At 48.7% G+C, this 22,517-nt stretch overlaps 1 protein-coding gene across 6 annotated transcripts in view; it reads left to right on the top strand.

The window, feature by feature from the left end:
* Positions 1–22,517, top strand: part of ZFHX3 (zinc finger homeobox 3) — a 255,989-nt gene that overhangs the window by 128,926 nt on the left and 104,546 nt on the right. For all 6 annotated transcript variants that reach the window (XR_012328293.1, XM_073796854.1, XM_073796856.1 and 3 more), the window contains one exon: positions 20,752–20,983. Coding sequence is in view for 5 of the 6 variants with exons in the window: in XM_073796854.1 (XP_073652955.1) it covers positions 20,752–20,983 (232 nt within the window). In the remaining variant the exon portion in view is untranslated. The remainder of the gene's footprint in view (positions 1–20,751; positions 20,984–22,517) is intronic.

Genomic DNA, 22,517 nt, shown 5'->3' with positions numbered 1-22,517 from the left:
CCTGCCTCTCTCTAAAGGTAAAGGAGGACTGTCTTCTGTTGAAACCCTGCCCCCACCCCCCACCCCAGAGCATCTTGGTTTTGTTGGGCCTACTTAGCCCTGCAGTGTTGATCCTAGGAACGCCACTGTGGGTGTGCTTCTCTTCAGAGAAGCCTCTGTTCCGTTTGGGTCTTTTTAAAAAATTAATTAATTTATTTATTCATTCATTTATTTATTTTTGGCTGCATTGGGTCTTCGTTGTTGCACGCGGGCTTCCTCTAGTTGTGGCGAGTGGGGGCTACTCTTCGTTGTGGTGTGCGTGCTTCTCATTGCAATGGCTTCTCTTATTGCGGAACACAGGCTCTAGGCACGCGGGCTTCAGTGTGGCACACGGGCTCAGTAGCTGTGGCACACGGGCTCAGTAGCTGTGGCACGCGGGCTAAGTAGTTGTGGCTCACGGGCTCTAGAGCACAGGCTCTGTAGTTGTGGTGCATGGGCTTAGTTGCTCTGCGGCATCTGCGGTCTTCCCGGACCAGGGCTCGAGCCCATGTCCCCTGCATTGGGAGGTGGATTCTTAACCACTACACGACCAGGGAAGTCCCCATTTGGGTCTTGACATCTTGCCCCAAGTCACTCTTCTCCATGAATTACACTTTGCTGCTGCATTTGACTGTCCTGAAATTTGGGAGTTGTATACTGAGAAGCAGGATCACAGAGAGCTCTCTAGACAGCATGATGTCTAGAGCCAGGAGGCCAGAGTTCGAATCCTGCTCCACCATTTAATAACTGTGTTAACAGGAGCAAGCGATTGACCCTCTTTGTGCCAGTCGGTCAGTATAATGTTGCAGCCTCACTTTCATCAGGCTGTTCTGAGGATTAAATGAGTTAATATGTCTAAGTGGGCAGGACGCTGCCTGGCAAAGAGTGAGGGCTCTGCAGTTGTGGACATTTGTTCATCTATGTTGTTGACAATCCACATATTGAAAACAAAGAAACAACTCTGACCTTCTAGACAGACATCTTCCTTAGATACTTCTGTTTGCACGAAGAGAAGGTGATCTCTTTTAAGGGATATTTTAATCTTATTTAACAGCATAGTAACCAGAAGGTGGAGCTTCGTTCCCCTCCTCTTGACTGTGGGCTGGACTTAGCGACTCACTTCTGGTGAATCAAGTATGGAAAGGGAAAGAAAGTAACTTGCCAGTGGAGGAGCCTGGCAGGATCGCCTTCTCTGAGTGATGAAGGTTAACCTGACCGGTGATTAGTCATGTTGATGGCCATGTGCTTCCCCGCCCCCGCCCCCACCATGCGATGCAGTAACCTCAGTCAGATCTTGAGAAAACATCTGACAAATCAAAATTGAGGGATGCTCTATAGACGCCTGAACAGCACTCTTCAAAGGTGACGAGGTCACCAAAGACGAAGGAACTGGCACAGATTGGAGATTAACATGTAAACTCTGTGTGGGATCCTGCTTTGGAACCTGGCACAGAAAAACGGCGTGAGTGGAAAAACGATGTAAGTACATAAAGTCTATTCTTCAATAACAGTATCGTACCAACGTCTATTTCTTGGTTTTGACAAACGTTCCGGATGTTAGGACGCCAGATGTTAACAGCAGGGGAAGCTAGGTGAGGACGCGTGGGAACTCTGTACTATCCTGTTCTTCTGTCCATCTAAAATTATTTCAAACTAAGAAGTTTTTTTAGAAAACCAAACAAAAAACAACTAAATAACGCATCCTACGTGGTTGTTTGAAAAATGAGTCATCAGTTTTAAAGAATGTGAAGTTAAAGTGGAAGGCCCTTCCCCGCCTCCTGTTCTCTGTGGCCACGCCTCTCAAGGGCAGCAACTGTGAACAGTTGGTGTTCCTCCCAGACCTTCTAAGGGCACGTAAACGTTTGTATTAAACATCTGTAAAAAGCCTTCTTTTACTCCTGTTCTGCTTGTATGCCTTAGACATTGCAAACCTTTTTCATTTTAGCACCTCAATTTTCCAGATTCCTTTTTGGGCACATTTTGGCTCTTCCATAAGACTTATTTAAAGCGGTGTTTGTTTAGCCGGCGCTTAATTTTATTTTCCACTCAGACTTCTAACCCATCCAGGTCCCTTTTATATTGCCTCTGCCCTTGCCAGTCTTACGAAAGCGTCCCAAATTAGCATCATCGGAGAATTTAATTAACTTGCTGTTTACTAACCCTCTCCTTTCAAGGTAATTAACGAGGATGTGAAGTGACACTGGGTCCGACACTGCTCCCGGTGGCACCTACCCGGGCGGGCCCCGCGGGGTGGCCGTCTCTCTCTTGTTTACCTTTCGCTGCGTGGCCACACTAGGTGTAGGTACAGATGGCAAATGTTTGCTCAAAACCAGGCTTTCCTGCCTCACCTTTTATCCGCCCGTTTTTCCGCCTTGTTAATTAAAAAAAGCCTCATTTTACTTAGAATGGAATGCTTATTTTTGTGTGTGTTATTCCCTAGACAAGAGTCTACATTATTGGGCTTGAAATTAAACTAGCTGAGAGAGTCAGGTGTTACAGTTCCCTTTTGTTTCTCTGAAGGTACCAGCATAGCATCTCCCTCCCCCGCAACTTTCTCTTTAATCCGTGAAGGAAGAGGTTATCCTCCACCTAGAATTCAGTGCTGTCCTTGGAAACTTCCAAGACGATGGAAGTGTTCTGTATGTTCTCTCACGTGGTAGCCACTAGCCACGTGTGGCTATGAGCACTTGAAACGTGGCCTGTGTGGCTGAGGAATGGAACTTTAAATTTTATTGAAATTAATTCAAATGTGTGTCATCACAAGCGGCTAATGGCTACCATATTGGACCACCACTCTTTGATCTGCCTGGGCTTATCTGTGGCAGGTCTGAAATTCCTGGCAGTTTCTGTAGTCTCCCAAGCAGCTTTTTTCTCTGACAGAGAAGGGAAACTGATTTCTCCATCACATTCGGCAAGCCGTGATTAGGAAGGTAAGTTTTCCGAGGGAAAAAGATGTTACTTTCTAAATCCAAATGTAAATGACTTGGGTTATCCGTGTCACTGAGCACTTCATTCATGCAGTTAATTGAGAATTGACAGTGTCCTTTTCCCTCAATTACTTCCTGATAGTTCCATGTGTTACAATGGGAGGAACATGGAGCTGTTTTTAAATAGCTATGTTAATGTCCTCATTAATTTTACCTTTTCCTACCAATTAGCAAATATTAACTCCTGTGGCAGAACTAAGTTGGCTTCCCTCACGAAGCCATATTCATCCTGAACACCCTTATCGCCCGAGCGTGGTGTAGCTCAGCTTTTCGCCTTCGGTTTTGTGGTCTGCTGCTCCAGCAGAGGTGCTGGTTTTCAGGGGGGTCTTTGCACTGGGTTATTCACAGTGTAGCAGTGTGGCGTCACCAACGCCAATTCAGGATGAGAAGACCCGGGGTCGACTTGCACGGCCCCCACTCACAAGTCCCATTCTCTATTACACATGGCACAGCCCAGTGGAGACCAACCCAGGTGCCCACGGGGGCCGTGCAGGCATCATACATGGGTGCTAGTGCTGGTTGGACAGCACCTGCCCCATCTTATCCAGATAATTGTAAAACAGAGTCTGAAAATCTCAGCTGCATGGGAAAGTCACAGATTTTAAAGTGTTAGTCATGAATCAAGAATTTTTTTAAAACTCCAAGAATTTTGCAGCTCATACCCACAGTCTCCCCAGTTGCTGCCAGTTTGTCATCTTCGACTTAACTCTCTCCTCTGTCCACAAGACAGTGAAGAAAGGCATCTGTATCCCCTTAATTTCACAAGGTAGTTGTGAGAATCAGTTGAACTAATGAAGGACCAAACCCTTTGAAGTCTCTATAGGGCTATATAAACATAGATGGTGTTATTGAGAGAACGTTTAAATATTTTATTTCTCTAAATCCAGACTTCTTGAGCACTCATTGTCGGGTGTCAGAATCATTGCTGGCATTCTCCTTTTAAGAGATGCTTAGGAAAGAGAAGCGTGGTGTGCAGGATGATACACAGGAACCATCGTGACCTAATTTTTCACCTTTTCGTTTTGCTCCCTGGCTCTTTAAACAGGATTATTTTCATCTGCTAGAGGGCACAGAGGACACCTACATTTTTATTGTCATTAGTAATTCCGTCATTAGGTTGGTTAAAAGTTGAATCAGTTACAGGTATTGTTTAGTTCTGAATAAATGTATAACCTTAACTCTCACTCATGCGGCATTGTTCACGGTGGTTATAGACTGAGATGTGGAACTTGAGAACGGGTACCGCCAGCTACAGAGCACATTTACACGCAAGTTCTTACGTTCAAACGCCTGAAAACAAGGATGAAGCTTAACTGTTCTGGAGTGATTTCATAATTCCGAGTTAAATGGTACTTGAATTGCTATTGACCTTCAGTTTGAAACAGTTTACTTTTATAACAAGTTTGCATGTCTGGCTCTTACTGAGTTTTGACAAGTTGGAAGGAACTTATTTTGATTAACAAAGTATGTGTGTGTGTATGTGTGTGTGTGTGTGTGTGTGTGTGTGTGTGTGTGTGTGTTCTCCCCTCTTCACTGATATTCTGAATGATTGGGTAAATTTTTCTCAAAGTTTTACATCCGGGTTTAGCACATGGCTACTAGATGGAAAAAATCCAGCCAGTTATTTGTTTTTATAAATAAAGTTTTATTGGAACACAGTCCATCATTGCTTCTGTGCTCTGGTGGCAGGGTTAGGCAGTGGTGACAGAGACCAGATGGCCCTCAGCCTAAAATATTTACTGTCCAGATATTTAGAGAAAAAGTTGGCCGACAGCTGGTCTAGATTTTAGAAATATGTCTTTTAAGAGGTGGTATTTTTATGAATTCTGGGAAAATTGTGGACTAACAAATTATTCTCGCCCCAATCCACCCTTAAAAATGCAGTTGTCAGCTCTGTCGGCTGTGGTGTATTTCTGTGATCTTAAGAAGTTGCTTATCAGGATGCAATGACCCTGGTTTCATGGTAACTAAACCTGCATCAGCTTCCTGCTAATGTACTGCTAGTCATTTTGTTCAGTAGACTGAGTAGCTTTCAGTGTTTCTATGGGAAGGACACTGCTCATTAACGGATATGTTCAGCCTTCAGTTTAGCTAAAATCTGAATGCTTTCTCAACCTGAAACAGTGGGCATTATTCTAAATGTTAAGTAATATAGCTCTCCACAAAGACAGAGTGCTTCCCGGTCGTTACAAGCTGTGCGACATCGTCATTCCTCACCGAAACGCTGTGAAGTAGGTTCTTCGTGTTGCCATCCAGATTTCATCACTGAAGCGGGAAAGGGTGACTTGCTGCAGGTCACATAATAACAAAGCCCACTGGCAATTCGTGTCATCTCGTGAGTCATGTTGGCGCTGGGAATGCAGCTGGCACCAGTGGGACTCACACCCAGGGGCTAGCCAGTCCTCCTAACTGGTTTCTCCCCGGCAGAACCGATGATTTCATTAGCGAGGTAAGTGAACGGGTGATCCAGTAATTAATTCGCCGCTGTCTAGACTTAGGACCCCAATGAAATCAGATGGTGGGGAAGGCTTGCTGAGTCTTCAGGTGCCCCCTCCAACCGATTCTCATCACCCAACGTTTTTTCTTTTAATTCTGCCTGACCCTTTACGAAGTACATTCACATTGATTTACTCTCTGGACCCTCACGGCCTCGCCTCGTGTGGCAACCTTATTCCACGTTACACTTGAGGAGAGAGCGCGGTGTCAGAGCCCCGTCTCCGTTGCGTGGCTCCCAACTCCTAAGCCTGTGTTCTCGCTGCGGAATGACCTGACTGCTGTGCGCCCAGGACGGGGACACACGGTCCCTGCCTTCGGGAGCCTTCCAGTCTCTTGGGGAATGTGCCACGTACGTAAAGCTGATAACCGTCGCTCAGGGTTTCAGACGTGCTGTGAGATGGAGGCTTTGAGTTCAGAGGAGAAAGAATCACCGTGGACAGAAATAGGGGCGGAGATGTGACGCTCAGAAAGGGAAGTAGGGTTTGGCTGAGCTGGGAGGGAAGTATGCACGGGAGGGAGTGGCGTGACCCGTATCACACACATGCACGCACACACACGCGCACGCGTGCGCACACGCACACAGACACGCACACGCGCCTGAGAAGCCACTGAGAGACTGAGTCAGTAGACAGCAGAGCTGGCTGGAGATGGGTGTGGTGCAGTAGAGGAGAGGGTGAAAAGATGCTCTAGTGGAGGACCTTTCTCACCTACAGAGAATGATGGAAACAATGTTTAGAGAAGATTTATAGTCTCTCTCATTGTCGTGAGGGAAACAGGAAGCAGGAATGTGGATAGACAAACGGGAAATGAATGAGTCCAAAGGTGGAAGAAAGACCGCCGTAAAAATATGTGTCACCAGAAACCAGACCGGCTGTTGGTTCCTCTGGCCTCATGTTATTATAGAGTAATCTGGAAAGGTCATTGAAAAATCTGTATTTTAATACTCTCTGCCTTTAAAGCACCTGCTAAAAAAAGTATCTATATTCTGTATAAATACAGAGTAGCCTCCTGGATTTGAGAGTCCACAAAGCTGCCACCTAACAAATTAAGGTGTGAATGAGTGGCCATATCTTATTACTGTAGCTCCGGGAAGCAACTGCAGGCCGGTTTGTGTCCAAATGTCACCGTGCCCCAGTCACACAGTCCCTACTAACATGCACAGTGCGTGCCAGGGCATCCCGGTGCCCCAGGGCTGGCAGGATTCCAGCCATCCTCTCCCTAGTCCTGCCTTTCTCCAACGTCCTCTAGCCCCACCTTAAACCCCACCATGCTGCTCAAAGAAATTTCCCCAGTTTCCAGTCTTACAGATGCACTTTTCTGAAACTTGGATTTCACTGAGGAAGATCCCTCACGGTTCTCCAGCAGGTTTTGTAAACCATCAGTCTGTCCAGGATGAAACTGTGCCTCCAGCAGGTCTTCTGCTCTGGGTCCTTCCCACCTCACAGTGGTTCTTGGACCTGCCGGACCAGAGTGAACTTGGATGAAAATGGGGAAAGGATGTGTTGGTCAGTGTGGGCTGGTTGATGAAAACCCTCCGTGTATTTCACCATTTAAAAATACGGTTAAAAAAATATATCTCACTGACTGCCCTCTCAGCCACATTCTGTTGGGAGGTTGAGAGCAGAGCTGGGAGATGGCATCTCTGGACCAAGTTGCTTGGAAGACTCTGGGGAGGGTCTGTCATAAGTGGGACCAGCCAGTCAGCAGGCTGACGAGCCCAGAGGTTGGGCATAAACTGGGAGGGGAGGGGGGCACAGCTAAGCGTTCAGCTTCTGAGCCCATGTGGAGAATGGTTCCCTCCTCGCAGGTCCCAGAACTTGAAAATTGATGAAAGTGTAAGACGTAACCAGTTCCTTGGGGTCCAGATAGCAGCAGTTCTCAGCATATAGGAGGACAGGAAACTCGGGAAGAAAATAAAGATGTATGTGTGTGTTTAAAAAAAAAAAAAAAAGTCCTTATCCTGATTCTTCAAATCTGGAGACAGTCCGGCTGCTCTGTCGTGCATTCTGGGGGTGCTCACTCGGCCACCTCCTTCCAGATGTTTGAGCACTGTCACCTCACTCCGTTGTCTCTCGTAGGATCTTATGTTTAGAACTAAACTACGTACTAAGTTGTTTTTATCTGCAGAGGCGCGGTGGACACTTGTGAACTCATCCTCGGAGTTCTCGTGGCCAAGTTACTCCCCCTGAGAGGCATCTGCTCTCTGTGCTCTCTACCCGCGGTTTCTGTGATCGTCTAGACATTCTAGCTGTTTCTCAGTATCTCCAAGTCTTGCAGTTATTTGTCAGTTTAATAGTAAAAGAGCTCTCGTAAAAGAGGATAGCGATATTAAACCCATGTAAATACGGCAAGGGGTGTAGACGAAATGGAGGATAGAATGACAGTGACCGACTAAGCTGGCCTCTGGCTGGGAGACATTTGACTGATTTGGAGGGAGGACATATACTGAAATATACTGAAATAATGAAGTCACTAAATGCAGCCATTTGTAGTCATTATCTCCTGCCAAAAACCCTTATTTAAACGAGCAGCGTATATTAGCAAACATATTTATTCCCTCAGCCCCAGCGTCCCATCTGGGTCATCAAGGACTGCAGAGCCCCGTGTGGAAGTCCAGGAAAGCATTTCCTGAAAAGAATGACTCACGGTGGGCTTGGGTGGGGCCACCTGTGCTCTGACATCCCAGAGGCGAGGAGATGGGGTTCTGGCTCAGGTGTGATGGGGAAAGACTTCAGGCCGAGGTGCTATCTGCCTGCTCCGGTGGCTGTGCAGCCCTTTAGCAGGTGGAGAGGGTGTTGGGGAGAGTTTCCAAGCAGGAGAGGCGCCGGGACCAGAAGGATGAGGGTTGGTGGATGAGGGTGGCAACTGCCAGCCGTCTAGTTGTGTGTGGGGTGTGGCGTGGAGTGGAGGATTGAAATCTGAGATGGGGGGAGGGAATTGGACTCAATGAGCTAGGTCTTGAGTGGCCAGCTGAAGACTGAGAGCCACAGTGGAGCCTTAGAGGAGATTGTTTAGACTTTCAGCCGGCCATCTTTCAGTACCTGCTGTGGGTTGGGAGCTCTGCCCGGTACCGAGATAGAAAGTTCTCCCCACCTGTGAGCTGCTGTCGACAGTGTGGCAGAGGAGCAGTGGTTTGAAACACAGTGAGATGAGTACAGTGTGGATGATGCTCCTGGCGGTTTGCCGGCCCAGAGGAGGGAGAGGTGGAGCTGGGGGCTGGGAAGGGCTTCGGAGAAGGAGTGGCCTGGGAGCCGGGACTTTGCACAAAGGAGGGATCTGCTCTCTCTAGCTGTATATTTATTTTCTTTTATTCTGCTCATCCGCAGACCTTTAAAAAGACTGTTATTCTCATTTTACTTCATTCACAATATGAAACGGTTAACTTTTGAAATTCAGTAGTGTGACCCACTCCGTGATCTTTTCCCACTAATAAAATGGAGTTTTCAGATGGGTCTCATTCTTTTGGTTTCATTATTCCCAGAGGTCTTGCATTCTGGAGCAGATGGGTGGTGGGCCCTGATCCAAACCTCAGGGAAAATAGAGGTTTTATAGATATATCTTGGGCACTGAACTGTTTCTGATCCAGAAGGGACCAACTTGCTAACTTACTCATCCTCTAAGATGGTGGTTGTTAAATGAGCTTGCATCGGAAGCATCAGATGAGCTCGGCCTGCACCCTCGAGGCTCCCGTAGACCTGGACAGGGTCTGAAGGGTTCCTAGGAAGTGCTGACGCTGTTGGTCCAGGGGCCACACTTTGGGAACCCCTGCTCTATCTAAGCCACGCAGCCACTGGGAAAAGGCACTGCTGTATTCTTGGTGGAATGTTCCTTTGCATGGCCCTTTCTTAAGGACTTCCCCAGTGGGCTGTCTCCCTAGCCAGTCATAGCAGGAACAAGGGTGCAGACACACGGTGCCCTCCAAGGGAGAAAAGACGGCTCTCCAGACTCCCCAGGAGCCCTCCAGGTTATCCTCGTGGGAATTCAAACTCCTGCAGAGCCTGTGCCAATTGCAAAGATGCTGGGACAGGTGAAGTGGGAGTCTAGACTCTTTTTTCTTTAATTAATTTTTTTATCTTCGGATGCATTGGGTCTTTGTTGCTGCGCACAGGCTTTCTCTAGTTGTGGCGAGCAGGGGCTACTCTTCGTTGAGGAGCACAGGCTTCTCACAGCGGCGGCTTCTCTTGTTGCGGAGCATGGGCTCTAGGTGGGTGGGCTCAGTAGTTGTGGCTCACGGGCTCCAGAGCTCAGGCTCAGTAGTTGTGGTGCACTGGCTTAGTTGCTCCGCAGCATGTGGGGTCTTCCCAGGCCGGGGCTCAAACCCGTGTCCCCTGCGTTGGCAGGCGGATTCTTAACCTCTGCGCCACCAGGAAAGCCCTGGGATTCTAGACTCTTGACTTTCCTCCTCCTTGTCTGTGAGAGCTCACCCATTCTCAGGACCAAAACTCGATCTCAAACACTGACATCGCCTGCGAAGAGTAGCAGATTTGTTCTTGTCCGGCGTCAGTCCGTGGCCCCCCATTGTCGCTGTCAGGAATCAAGATGCAGCCTGGTCTCCCTTCTCTCCTTCTGTGAGAGGCCCCTCTTGTAGTCTGGAAACGGGGTGGAGGGGATGAGGGCCCACGGGAAACGGGCAGACACCCAGAGATCCCCCAGCTCAACGGGTGCTCCCATGCTTTGAGCTCACACCCATTGGGATGATTAATTGATGTCCTCCACTCTGCTGGACAATTAAGAAAAGCAGGAGAAGGAGGGAAAAGTCTTCAGTTGGACCTAATTTGGCACCATATTGTTTTCTGTTAATCTATTTTGTTTTCTGTCCGTCTGTCCCCAGGGACGGGTGCCTTGCTGCTTGCTGAAGCGCGCATAACTAATGTCCTCGTTAAGGGCTGATCTGTTTATCAGGACCGTGCGAGGAAGCCAGCCTGCCAGACCTAGGTGCAAGCGGGGGGCTGTTACCTCCCTCTGGGCCTTAGCCCCACCTCATTAAGCGGGTCCGGGCTATTGATTGGGAGCCTGTGTTTGGAAGAGTCTTACTTACTCCATGCATTATCTTGACAGATTGATCAGACCTGATTGAGAACCTCTTAAAGGAACGAACAGCTGTAATGGGAAAGTTGGACTCTGTCATCCGTTAGGATGATTCTGGGAGCAGGGAGAACAAGTCTGACATCTTGGAGCAATTGTATTTACAATTAACATGGCTGAAAACGATTGCCTCTATTGATCCCCCCTTCCTGCAATTACAGCCCCATTGTTTACATTCCAGCACTTCAGTTATAAAAAGGAAATTCAATAATTATTGCATTATTTAAAGTTAAAGTGCCACAGAGTTTGCTGGCTACGCTTGCTGGTTGATTTAACGTTCAGTAAAATCCATGCTGAACTCTCCATCTTGAGGCCGAACAATATCGGCTTTTAATGAGACTTAAAAAGGGGGGGAAGGAGAGCAAAACCTGGTGTACAGGGTGTTTGTCTGGCTTATTTATGGGGGGGGGAGTGGAAACCTGAAAGCAGGGCAGAGAAACTAGCCGTGTCATCTTTCGCAAAACTGTGTCCCGTCTTACCACGTGGCCGTCCACTCTGCCTCCAGCCGTCTCCTGGTCTCTCAGCTCCACTTCCTCAAAGCAGCAGTTTTCTCTTTCCTCTCTCGGTCCCTTGTCCCCCTCCCACAAGTGTAACTTATCTTCCTCAACCTTCAACAAAATCCACATAATTTAAGGAGAAAGGGTGAAATGTCTTAGCAGCCAGAATGAGCGACATCAAAGGCATTTGTTTAGAGGGAATTTTTCTCTCGTGCCTGGTCCCTTTCCCATTTTCTGTTTCAAGGGAAAAAATGAAATAAAAATTAAGCCCCCTGGCTTCCCTGGTGGCGCAGTGGTTGGGAGTCCGCCTGCCGATGCAGGGGACACAGGTTCGTGCCCTGGTCCGGAAGGATCCCACATGCCGCGGAGCGGCTGGGCCCGTGAGCCATGGCCGCTGAGCCTGCGTGTCCGGAGCCTGTGCTCCACAACGGGAGAGGCCACAGCAGTAAGAGGCCCGCGTACCGCAAAAAAAAAAAAAAAAAATTAAGCCCCTCTTATGAGGAAGAAATCAGCCCTGTGCGTGCTCGCTGCCCCCTGCCCATCTCATGCTGGCGGCCCGTGTTCTTCTCTCATCATGAAGGTGATGAGGGTATTTGTCAGCAGATCGTGGGAGCTCAAGAGAAGCCTCCAGGTTTGAGCACCAAATTCACGCTCTCAGCAGCAGCAGCTAGAAAGTTCAAGAGCGTGGGAGGAATTTTAAAGACCGTTTTATTTTTCTCATATTTGGTGGAAGCTCTCCCATGGGCTCGGTTCCAGCAAGACATCTGGACAGGTGCACTCAGCAGGATGCAGGGCTCGCGAGGAAGAAGTGATGCCTCACGCCTCGCCATCAGGAGTCACGCTTTCAGCCACAGCCCCACGAAAGTTTAGACTGCAGGTGCGAAAGGGGAGAGGAAGATGAATAGAGCCAGTTCCGACTTTATGAAGTATCTGGAGCAGGCCAGTAGCAGGCAGCTGCTTCCGAGTGACTTTCTCATTGAAGGGGTAAATTCTGGTGTGCAGGCATCGCGTGATCTATCGAGTGCAGTTTGCTAGAATCTGAAATACTCTTTGGGAAAAGGCGGGCCGTTCGGAAATGTTAGGCCTTGGAAATGTTCCTTTTTACAGGGGAGTGTCTCCGTGTATTCTGACTTAGGTCTCTGTTCTGTGGCAGTTGCTGTCCAAAGCAGCTGTTCTCAGAGGGTGATCCCAGACCAGGAGCGTCAGCATCCCGCCAGGAAGATTGTTAGAAGTGCAAATTCTCCATCCTTACCCCAGACCCGGTGAATCAGAAACCCCTGGGGTGGGCCCGAAACTCTGCGGCATGACGCACCCCCCCAGGTGCTTCTGATGCACGCTCCAGTTAGAGGACCGCTGAGCTGGAACACGTCTGCATCATTAACCACCAAGCCCACGGTGGTGTACCTGCCAATCAGAGGTGAGGAAGCGAAATCTGGTCTCGAGGTGAAGAGATGATGCCCGTGCCAGCTATTCAGGTCGCCCTTCACACCTTCTGAGCGGTCTTCACATTTGTTTGCTCATGTGGTTTTTAAAATTGCATCCAAGGAAGACAGGGCAAGTATAAACATCTATATTTTACAGATGAAGTAATGCACCTGTTTTGACCACCAGACAAGTATGTTTTTCCTGCTGTGTTGACTGTCATGGGGTTGGAGATACAAATAAGCAAATCCTTCAGAGCGGATTTGGGGAATCAGCGCCATGTCTGCAGCCTTTTCAGCAAAGTTCTCCTTTCCTGGTTCTCACCTGGGATGTTGGCAGATGTGATGAAAGAGCAAGGGTTCTGATTTTCATTGTGTATTGACACCTCATGGGCAGAGAGATCCAGAGAGAACAGATGGGGTTCTGTGGCAAGGACATGGACCTGGGGTGTGATCCTGGCTCTGCCTGCACCAGCTGCACGACTTGGGCAAGGGACTTAAAATAAAAATTAAGCACCTCTTGTAAGGAAGAAGTCGGGCCCGTGTGTGTGCAGTTTCCCCTCTATTTTATCATTTCTGTACATCGCAGTTTCTTTATTGTCAACAAGGGATTCTTCTTTTGCCCTGGGGGGTGGTGTGGGATGGTGGTTCCCAGGGAGGAGGCAGGATAGTTTGGGCATAAGGAGGGAAGTGTCAAATTGGTAAATTCAGTAGACATTCATTTCTGTTCCTAATCCCCAAAGCTTAACTAGTTTGAAAGATAACGGCAGTAATAATAATGGTCTCGTTGATGATGAAGGCACACCGTACATCAGGCACTGTAGTGAACACTTTGTACGAGTCATCCCACTGACCTCTCCCAGTGGTGCTATGAGGGGGTTCTGTTATTGTTCCAACATTGCAGGTGAGGCACCTGAGGCCCACCCCGTGTGTGTAATTTGCTGAAGGTAGCACAGAGGGAGGGTTTTCCCTGGCCTGCCCTAATCCAGAGTTCGCCTTAAACCACCGTTATGACAACAGTGTGACATGGAGCTGAATGAGGACCAGCTTGAGTAGCATATATATGGCGGCCTTCGTTGTGTGTGGGGACTTACACCTGTGAGAGCTGGAAAGGAGCGTGAGGGAAGAAGCACATCTTAATGAACTCACTGTTGCCAGTGCCCTGAGTCGTGGGTAGTTCCTGGAGGATTAGTCAGTTTGATGTTAGCCTTGTGGGACCCGCTTGATTGTCTTCCCCACCACATACCTCCGTTGCTTCCAGGTTTACGTAGATACTCATTTGACCGTCGTGGAAACTAGCCCTTATTTGGCTTGAGACCTCAGGCTCCGATGGGCCCTTTCCTTAGGGAGGACTCCTGTACCCCTTATCAGCTTCCTCTCTATGTATAGTTATGCCACACTCCTTTCTGGAGGTTTCCCGACAGAGGGAAATGAAACCTGTTAGGGATGGCATCAACATTCTGCAAGAGTCCATGCTTGGACTTTTCTAGAAAAGATTTCAAAGCCAAGGCCGCTACAACCTATAGATTGCAGATTTATGTTTTTTTTTTTTCTAGAATTTACTATACTTCTCTCAAGGAACATTCATCTTGAGACTTTTGAATGAGGAAATATCACTCATGCCAGCGAAGAGATGCAGGGTTAGAAAGTCTTGACTGTGGCCTTGGAGCTCGGGTGCTGAGAGCGAACAGTCATGGCTTGTTCCAGGGCGTGAGGAGACTGGCCTAGAAACTAGAAAATAGGTCAGAGCAACGCAAATGGATTGATCTAAGGGAATATTTTTACTTCCTTTCACGTTCTCTTGTAAATGGTGGTTGGGGCTTATATCTTACGCCGTCTGCTGGGCTCCTGCCGTGAAATAGGACTAAATTAACAGGTGCCGAGGATGAGGGCATGAGTGGGTGAAAAGCCAACATGAAACAGAGAATACATATATATTTAGGTTGACCTTCCGGAAGCTTTCCTAAGAATGCGACATTAAATTTGGAACTGTAACACAACCCCTGATTAAAAAAATTAACCACCCCCGTTCTGGATTGCATTACACCTGAAACAATTTCTTTTTTAGGCATTCAAAGTGAATACCTGGGTCTCGGGAGTCTCGTGTTCAGCACCCCATGGTCATTGCAGTGTAGCTGGACAGCTGTGGACCTGGCCTCCAGCCCTGGGTTCCAGTCGCATTTCTTCCATGCTCTGTGGGACCTTGGGGGCAAGGAGTCACATGACTTCTTGGAGCTCTGGGTTTCTCCAAGGACAGGAGCCAAACGCTGCTCACGTCGGGGTGTCACGAGAAAATCAAAGGTGTGAAGGTGCTTCCTCAGCAGTAAATGCCGTGCACGGGTGTGATGGTGAATTAACACCTGCTTACTCCTTCCTTATTTCATCTTACTGGGTAATTAGCAGATTCACTCTGGACCCTCATCTTCCTGTTTCTTCTCACTGGAAGTGTTGGTGAGACTTTCATAGTCCTACCCCAAGCCCCGGGCTTGCTGTGGTTAAGTTTTTTCCCTCCAGAGGCCTGACGCACCAGCGACCTGTTCCACTGGGGACCTCTGTTTTATGGATCGAGAGGCTCTTCTACCTGCCCGTGCCGGGTTGCACTTCCGAGCACCACAGGTGTGTCAGGGGCCTTTTTGGACGCCCGCCGTGGGGCTTCTTCTCTGTGATGCAGGAGGTGTCTGGTCTGCCACTTGCCCGGAGGGATGCCTGGGAGCTGCTTTACCCCATCAGGGACCTTCAGCGTTTGCTTTGTCCTCCAAGTGCAGTTGCGTTGTACCCATGGGAGAATGTGGTGAGCGGGGTGGGCGTTTGTGTGTTCATTCTAACAGTTATTATTCCCCGAGGAACCTTCATTTGTGAATCGTGTTGTTTTCATTTGTGAGTGTGTGTGTGTGTGTGTGTGTCAGAGTGTACTTTGTCCATTTCTCCTTTAAAGGGGAGGCTTTGACAGAACCTGATCAATATTTTGCATTCCATGCATGAAGAACCAGATGTTAGAAGTTTCCTATTGTTGAGGAGGAGGGAGCCGGGGCCCCTCCAGATTTATAGAAATCGATGTCCTCTGACAGAACTTGGTTAGTTTTCCTGGGAAACAAGTAACAGGAACACATTTTTTTGATTTTCACGATGAATTATTTTCTAACAAGAGCCCTCTTTTCGTCTCTTTGACTTTCATTCGTTGGCCAGGGTGGACGAGCCCAACATGTCAGTGGGGTGGGATGCCACAAATATCGCGGGCTGGCTCCTTTCCTTTCTTTTTTAATTATTAATTTGCTTTTTGCACTCGGCCTCACGTGCCAGGCCTATTATTCAAGGCGCCTCTTGTTGTATCGAGGTCTTTTCTTTTCCAAGTTCTTCCCTCGGAACCAGACCCAGAAGGGAAGACGTGGGACATTGGATGTTTCTGTGTCAGACGCACAGGAAGTGTCGCCTGCCAGCTAAACCAGGACAGGACGAGCATTTTAAACTATACATGCTCCGACAGGATCAGACAGATGGACAGGAAAGGTCCCTGACCAGTGCGCGGGAGCCCCGTCGCTCATTTCCAGCACAGGTGCTGCCCACCTAGTGTGTGTGAATCCAGTTCCCACTCGATTGCTGTGAGGACAGTCTGTTTTCTGCCACATAGTGGTCAGTTGGAGAAGTTGGAGTTTGTTGGGCTCTTTCTCTGTTTCCATTTATGAGTCACACTGGATACTTATTCCCTTCTTGTGGGTCCTTGTACTTCTCTGAGCTTTCAGGAAATAAATCCTCTTGCCACGTGTAGAAGTTTCTTTTGGTGGAAACAACGGTACACTTGCAGTTCATATAACCCGGCGTTTTGCAGGCACTTGAAAAAACAGCAGTGAGATTGGGGGAAAACAAGGAAACCCTAGGTGGTTCAGTGTTCGAGGTTGTAGGAGAGGCTGGCTGGACCGAGTGAGTTTGGTTGGACCTCGGTTGCCAGTCTTCTTTAGCTGGGTAGTTCTCCCTTTCTTGATTTACTAGTTGGTCCTGCTTCTTCATTGTTCATTGGTAGGTAGGTGTTGATTTTTCTTGAGTGAGCCAGTGATTTTCACCGGTCCAGCTGGAGGGTGTATTCTCACAATGGTATTCACACTAAAGGGATGCCCTCCTTATATCCCTTGGCCTGTCTGCCAAGTCACCACCATCACTGCCTTATTACCTGCAGGGTCATGCCCTAGGGTAGGGCATGTGTGTGTGTGTTTGTGTGTGTGTGTGCGTGTGTGTTTACATAGTGTCTCATGTGTTGCAGATGCTTAGAATTGAACCAAAACCAAACCCTGCCTGATGGGCTCAGTGGCCAGTTTTCTTTGGGTCCACGTGTAGCACACTAACCACAGTTGAAGTTATTGTTCTGTTTTCTTTTTTCAACTGCACACCTGACCCGATAGAGGTGAACAGTTAAGAATGTTGAGCACAGAGTAAAGAAATAAATGGAAAAAGGCAAACAAGACCTGGGTCCTCCTTCCCAAGGATGGGCAACCTTTGTGAGGGGGAGAGTGTTGGGGGCGTCCAGTATCTGCGTGGGAGAAGAATTTCCTGCCTGCAGAGGAGAGCAAGAACTCTGAAAGGAGGCAGACAGCTCCTCCGCTGAGTCTTCCACTGGGATTTGTGCCTTGGTGGATTCTCCGTATATTACAGGGAATTTAATTAAATACATTGTGATCCCAATTGACGGTATTCTAATTAGCTGGGACAGGAAAAATCATTCTCCCTCTTGCTCCAAATGAAAACATCTACTCTCTTCTGCAGGGAAAGCATGTCCTTGGCCGACTGGCTTGCCCCGTGGAGTCCTCATCGGCCTCTGCAGCCCCATCCCCTCCTGCTGCGTCTTATTAGGCAGGTTGCAAGGGTGGAATTCTGGGGATGGGCCAGGGCATCTTGGGAGGGAGAGGGTGCCTGGCCAACAAGGTCAGGGCATTGACCCACTCAAGGCCTGGGAAATGACCAGATGGTGTGGAGAAGTCATAGAAGTCAGGACCCAGGACGCTGCTGCTCGCTTTGGGCCCCCGTTTGCTGGAGATGGGACAGCCTGAGAATTACCGAGCTTACGAGATGTGGTGAGAACAGGAGCTGTGACATGCAGGTAGACCTCAAGAGACTCCAGTTGTGAGTGGAAGTTTGGGTTGGGTATAACCTTTATAAGCAGGTGTTTCCTAGGATGGAGAAATAGTTTATTCTGGACTTTTGTGTGTATGTCTTGGAGAATGAACTTGGAGTGCAAAAGCAAGCTTGGAAGTTTGAATCACGCCTCTGTGCAAGTCTCTGAGAGAGGACCCTAAATGTTCCCTGCACTGGGATCAGTGGGAAAGGCCGTGGCTCTGTTTTCCGCATTTCCTTGTATTCTTTTCTCTACCATTTGTAGCATGTAACCGTTTCCCTTCCAAAATGGTTCTCACATGGCAGACAGAAGAATTCCTGGTGGCAGTAGAGATTGCCGCTGCCCACCATGAGTCAAGTGTAGTGGTTTGGGGACATCATCCTTATACAATTATTTTTTAAACAGGAGTCCCCAGTTTCATGTTTATTTTAGTTCAGGGTTTATGCAGCCCTGTCACCCAGGAACCCATGGATTTGAGGACAAAATACATCTGACATCTGACAACTCCCATCCAACACTTTTTGGCCATGTTATCCTCTCTTCTGGCTCAGAGACTAGAAACCCCAGCTGTTTGGAAAAGAACCCTCACATCCATATTAAAATTTTATGTTTAAGATTCAGAGCTTTAGTGCAAGGAAGTCCTGTTTCATGGGAAAGTAATGAGAACTTGGGGTTAGGGCTTTAATGGTACTTGCTCTGATTTCATAGTTTATGATACCACCAAAACCCCTCGACAGAACTTACTGCTGTAGATGCCATGGGTATTTTCCCTGCTATCTTTCATTCAGTCAGTTTTTGTTGAAACTTCAATGAATGTCATTCTTTTGGTCTTAGTGATCCAAGGCAGCAGTGTCTGGCTCCTGTACAAGTTTCCTCTTCCTCAATCCCAAGCCAAACCCTTGCTCCCAGGAATATCCTGGTGCAGTTTTTGGCTTTCGGGGGCCCCTGTGGAGAAGTCGGGGAGAAGGAACATGGACGAGCTCATCATTTTCCTTTCCACCTAGCCCATCAGACTCTCCTTCTTCCCAAGGTTGCAGCCTCCAGAAAACCTTGCTTTGGTGCTTTCCATTCTCCTGAAACCCTCTGTAAGGAGCCTTATGTCAGAGGCAGTAAATTGAAGATAAACGATTAAAAAAAAAAATCAGCTCAAATTTATTTCAAGAAAAGTCGCTTTATATTTTCAGTTGTTATAATTTGACAGTTAACACTGAGCTTGCTAGTTCTTCAAACTCCTTCTGGTTGTGAGTGTTCTAGGACAGCGATTACGGGGTCGGGGCAGGGAGGGAGGATATTGCTTTGTTCCAAGGCTCTGCACTTGAGTGTGTTACTCACCCATTTCGAGGACAGAAGGGATTGTTCTCTCTTGGTACCGGTGAAGCCCTTCACTCCGTTATCTGCAAGTTGGCCCCAGAGCAAAAGTGATTATAGTAGTGTAGCTTTTCTACAGCACTCTATTGTTGCATTCCTGTTTCCTCTTCCAACAAGGTCCAAACGTGCTTCTGGAATGTTCACACTTTTTCCGTGAACATAGGATGTGTGCGTGTGAGCACATGAGCCTCAGAGCCATGTCATCCAATGGGAAGTGCTGCCGGGGCCACTGTGGTATTTTCAGTATGAGGCAGAGTGCAGGACATTCTGACTCTTGTGCTTTCTGAGTGTCTCACCGCATAACGTGGACGAGAAAGATATCCAAGCAGGACCAGAAACAGTTATCAGGCGTGGGCATCAACTAGAACAAGTGTGGGCAGAAACGAGAGGGGCCGGACAAGGAAGTGCTGAGGCATTTATCGTGCGCTCTGTGTAGTTAGTCCCTTGGGCCAGGCTCTGGGGACTAGAGGTGGGGCTGAGGGTGAGGAGAAAGAAGGAAGGACAGGTGGAAACATGAGCCCGTAAAATACATGATCTGAATTTCCTCCTCCGAAAGGACGCTGGGGGACGTGAGACCCCGCTTCTCGTTCTCTCTCCCACTAACTAGCTGGGTTACCTTGGGTCAACCACTTAAACTTTTTGGAATTGTTTCTCCTGCTTTATGTGCCCCCGATAGAAAGGTTCCCTCTTCCCCTACGTGCCGAATCATTTGAAATGAAGGAGGCGGCCTTCCTATACCAGGAGCGTGTCAGTTCCCTAATTGCTAATAAAAAGGGTCCACAGCTTTCAGCATATTCTCAGAGGCCCCGAAAGGATGTGAACGTTGTGCCTGGATAATCTTGAGGCCTTCTCCTAAATGCAGAAGTCTGGGCTCTGCTAGCTGTTTCCATGGCCTCCACTGTCTTGCGCCCCGGACTTTAGTCCTGTGTGTGCTTGCTTTCTGCCAGCTCTGGGGCTTCCGTGTTCTGAAATCAGAGCACTGTGTTGACACAAACACAACACCGACTGTAATTTTGACCATCTGAGCACTAAGCCAGATGACCTTGAGATGTTGACAGGGAAACTAGTCTGGAGAAATTTACTTTTCTGTCTTTTTTTTTTTAAGCCAGGGGAAAACCTAATTTTGGGTTCTCCTAATAGTCTGTAGTTCTAAATACAAAAACTTGAGTCATCTTTCTTGTGAAGTAGCCAAACAGCAGCTTTGCCTCTGTGTTACTGACCTGAGATTCTCTACAGGTAAGGTGACTATGTGGGCCATCCCCTGAAACAGGGGCTGGTCACTTTTTCCATAAGGGGCCAGATAATAAGATTTTAGGCTTTGCAGGCCAAACAGTCTCTATCGCAACTGTGGAACTCTGGTGTTGAGAGAGCAGTCATAGACAATACACAAATTAACCGATGTGGCTGTGTTCCCATAAAACCCTATTTACAGAAATAGGCAGCAGGGTGGATTGGCCTGTGGGCCATAGCTTGCCGACCCCTGTTCTAAATAAAGCAGGACGCTTTGGAGAGTGGAAGGAGGAACCTTTAATTATTGTGCCGGGAAGACCAGTTTTATACTGGGAGGGTCGGATCCGTCAGTGTTTTCAGCACTCTGACACGTGTGAGGGAGACGGGAACGAGGGTCAGCTTGCTCCCCTGTCCTCACAGAGTGCGGGGGAAGGACCCGCTGGGAAAACCAAGCAGCCCCCATAAGGGATCCTCGGGCTGCCGCCAGGGCATGGTGGGCTTGGAGTGGCTTACCTGAGGCGTGTCCCTCTCTTTCGCCCCTGTAGCACCTGCAGCAGCACGAGAGCGGCGTGGAGGGCGAGAGCTGCTACTACCACTGCGTCCTGTGCAACTACTCCACCAAGGCCAAGCTCAACCTCATCCAGCACGTGCGCTCCATGAAGCATCAGCGCAGCGAGAGCCTGCGCAAGCTGCAGCGGCTGCAGAAGGGCCTTCCGGAGGAGGATGAAGACCTGGGGCAGATCTTCACCATCCGTAGGTGCCCCTCCACCGACCCCGGTGAGTGGTCTCGTGGGCATGGGCGGCCCGGGGCCGCCCGGGCCGTGGCCTCCCGAGGGCTTCGGCTCGGTGCAGCTGGCCGTCACGTCCATGTCTAGCCTCACAGCTGACCATTGTGTTCTGAAGGGACACGCAGGGATTGTTGCTTTTCCCATTTTTTAAAGGAACTTAGCACCACACTTTTCTTCAGGTGTCACAAGCCGCTGCCCAGGGAGCAAAAGCCAACAGACCGTGTTTTGTCCCCTCTCCCCACATTCTTCTGAAGTGCGCTCTAGATTCAGTTTTTTGGTTCAGATCGACATAAAGCAGACGCTAAGCTGTGTCTTGCTCAGTATTGAGAATGGGCGGTGTGTGACCTCGAGTCTGGTCGGTAAGAATGAACTTCAAAGAAGATCGAAACATGTGTTTGCTATAAACATTGCGATTGTATTTGAGAGCGACCCAGTTGTTCCTGGCTCAGTGCTGGCTGTTACTTCACAAAGAGGGTGGAGACCTTCCAGGGGAGCTCACCCCGCGCTTCCGCCTCCCACCCTGGCCTCTCACCCGCCGTCCCCTTCTCCTTCCTTCCCCATGGGACTCTCACTCCCACTGGGACCTCACTCAGTAGAATCTCCCCTCTCTCTTATCTTTTTAGCCTTCCAGTCCCTTTCTCTCTGGTCGGGAGCACAGGACAGTCATTTGTCTCTTTAAAAACCATTTATGGTTAAAGCCCTCCCTTAATCCTGTGTCCCACTCTCTCTCTCCAACAGCATCTTCAGATTCTTGAAAGAGCACTCTGTGTTGGTCCCTCTCCTGTTCACACGTCAGCCTATCATAGCCCGTTTCCTCCCGTCATCAAACCATCCTTGAGAAGGTCACCGCTGACTTCGGATTTTCCGAGCCCAGTGGCTACGTGCTGAGCCTTTTTCTTTCTGTGGTCTTTGAAATTGCTGCCCATTCCCTTCTGGAAGCGCCCCTCCCTGGACGTGTTTCTCTCCTGTCCTCCTGTTGTTCTGGACTGTCTTCCACGCCACCCCCCACGCCCCCACCCCACACCCCGGCTCGTGGCCCTCAGGCTGCCCTACGTGCCGTCATCACCTGGGCACTAGGCCTGGCCCTTGGCTCCCAGCCTCTTGAAACTTTGTCTCCTGGTGTTGGCACGTGTGCCCTTCAGACAGCTTCCTGGACCTCTCACGGGCGCCGCCTCATACACGCTGGGCTCACAACTTCCCCTGCAGACCTCTTTCTCCTTCCGATGGCATGCTGTCGAATGACCTAGCCGGGCTGCAGACTCAGGCCTTTTGGTGTCTCCATCGCCTGCCGCGTCCTCTCGGCCTCTCACGTGTCGTGGCCATGTGGGGACTTTAATCCTAATATTATCATTCACGTTTTTATGAAGTTTTTAAAGGCAAAAAGTTATATAAACGTTACTGTGAAAAATGGCATAGCCCCCGCCAGTCCCATTCCCCAGAGCATCACCTTTCAAGTTTAATTGTTCCTTTTGTTACTTATTTCCATATTTCTTAACGAGCTTCTACTACTATTTCTTGATCAA

Source organism: Tursiops truncatus, chromosome 19, assembly GCF_011762595.2.
Source record: "Tursiops truncatus isolate mTurTru1 chromosome 19, mTurTru1.mat.Y, whole genome shotgun sequence".
Taxonomy (NCBI): Eukaryota; Metazoa; Chordata; class Mammalia; order Artiodactyla; family Delphinidae; genus Tursiops; species Tursiops truncatus.
This window is presented reverse-complemented; position numbering and strand designations above follow the sequence as displayed.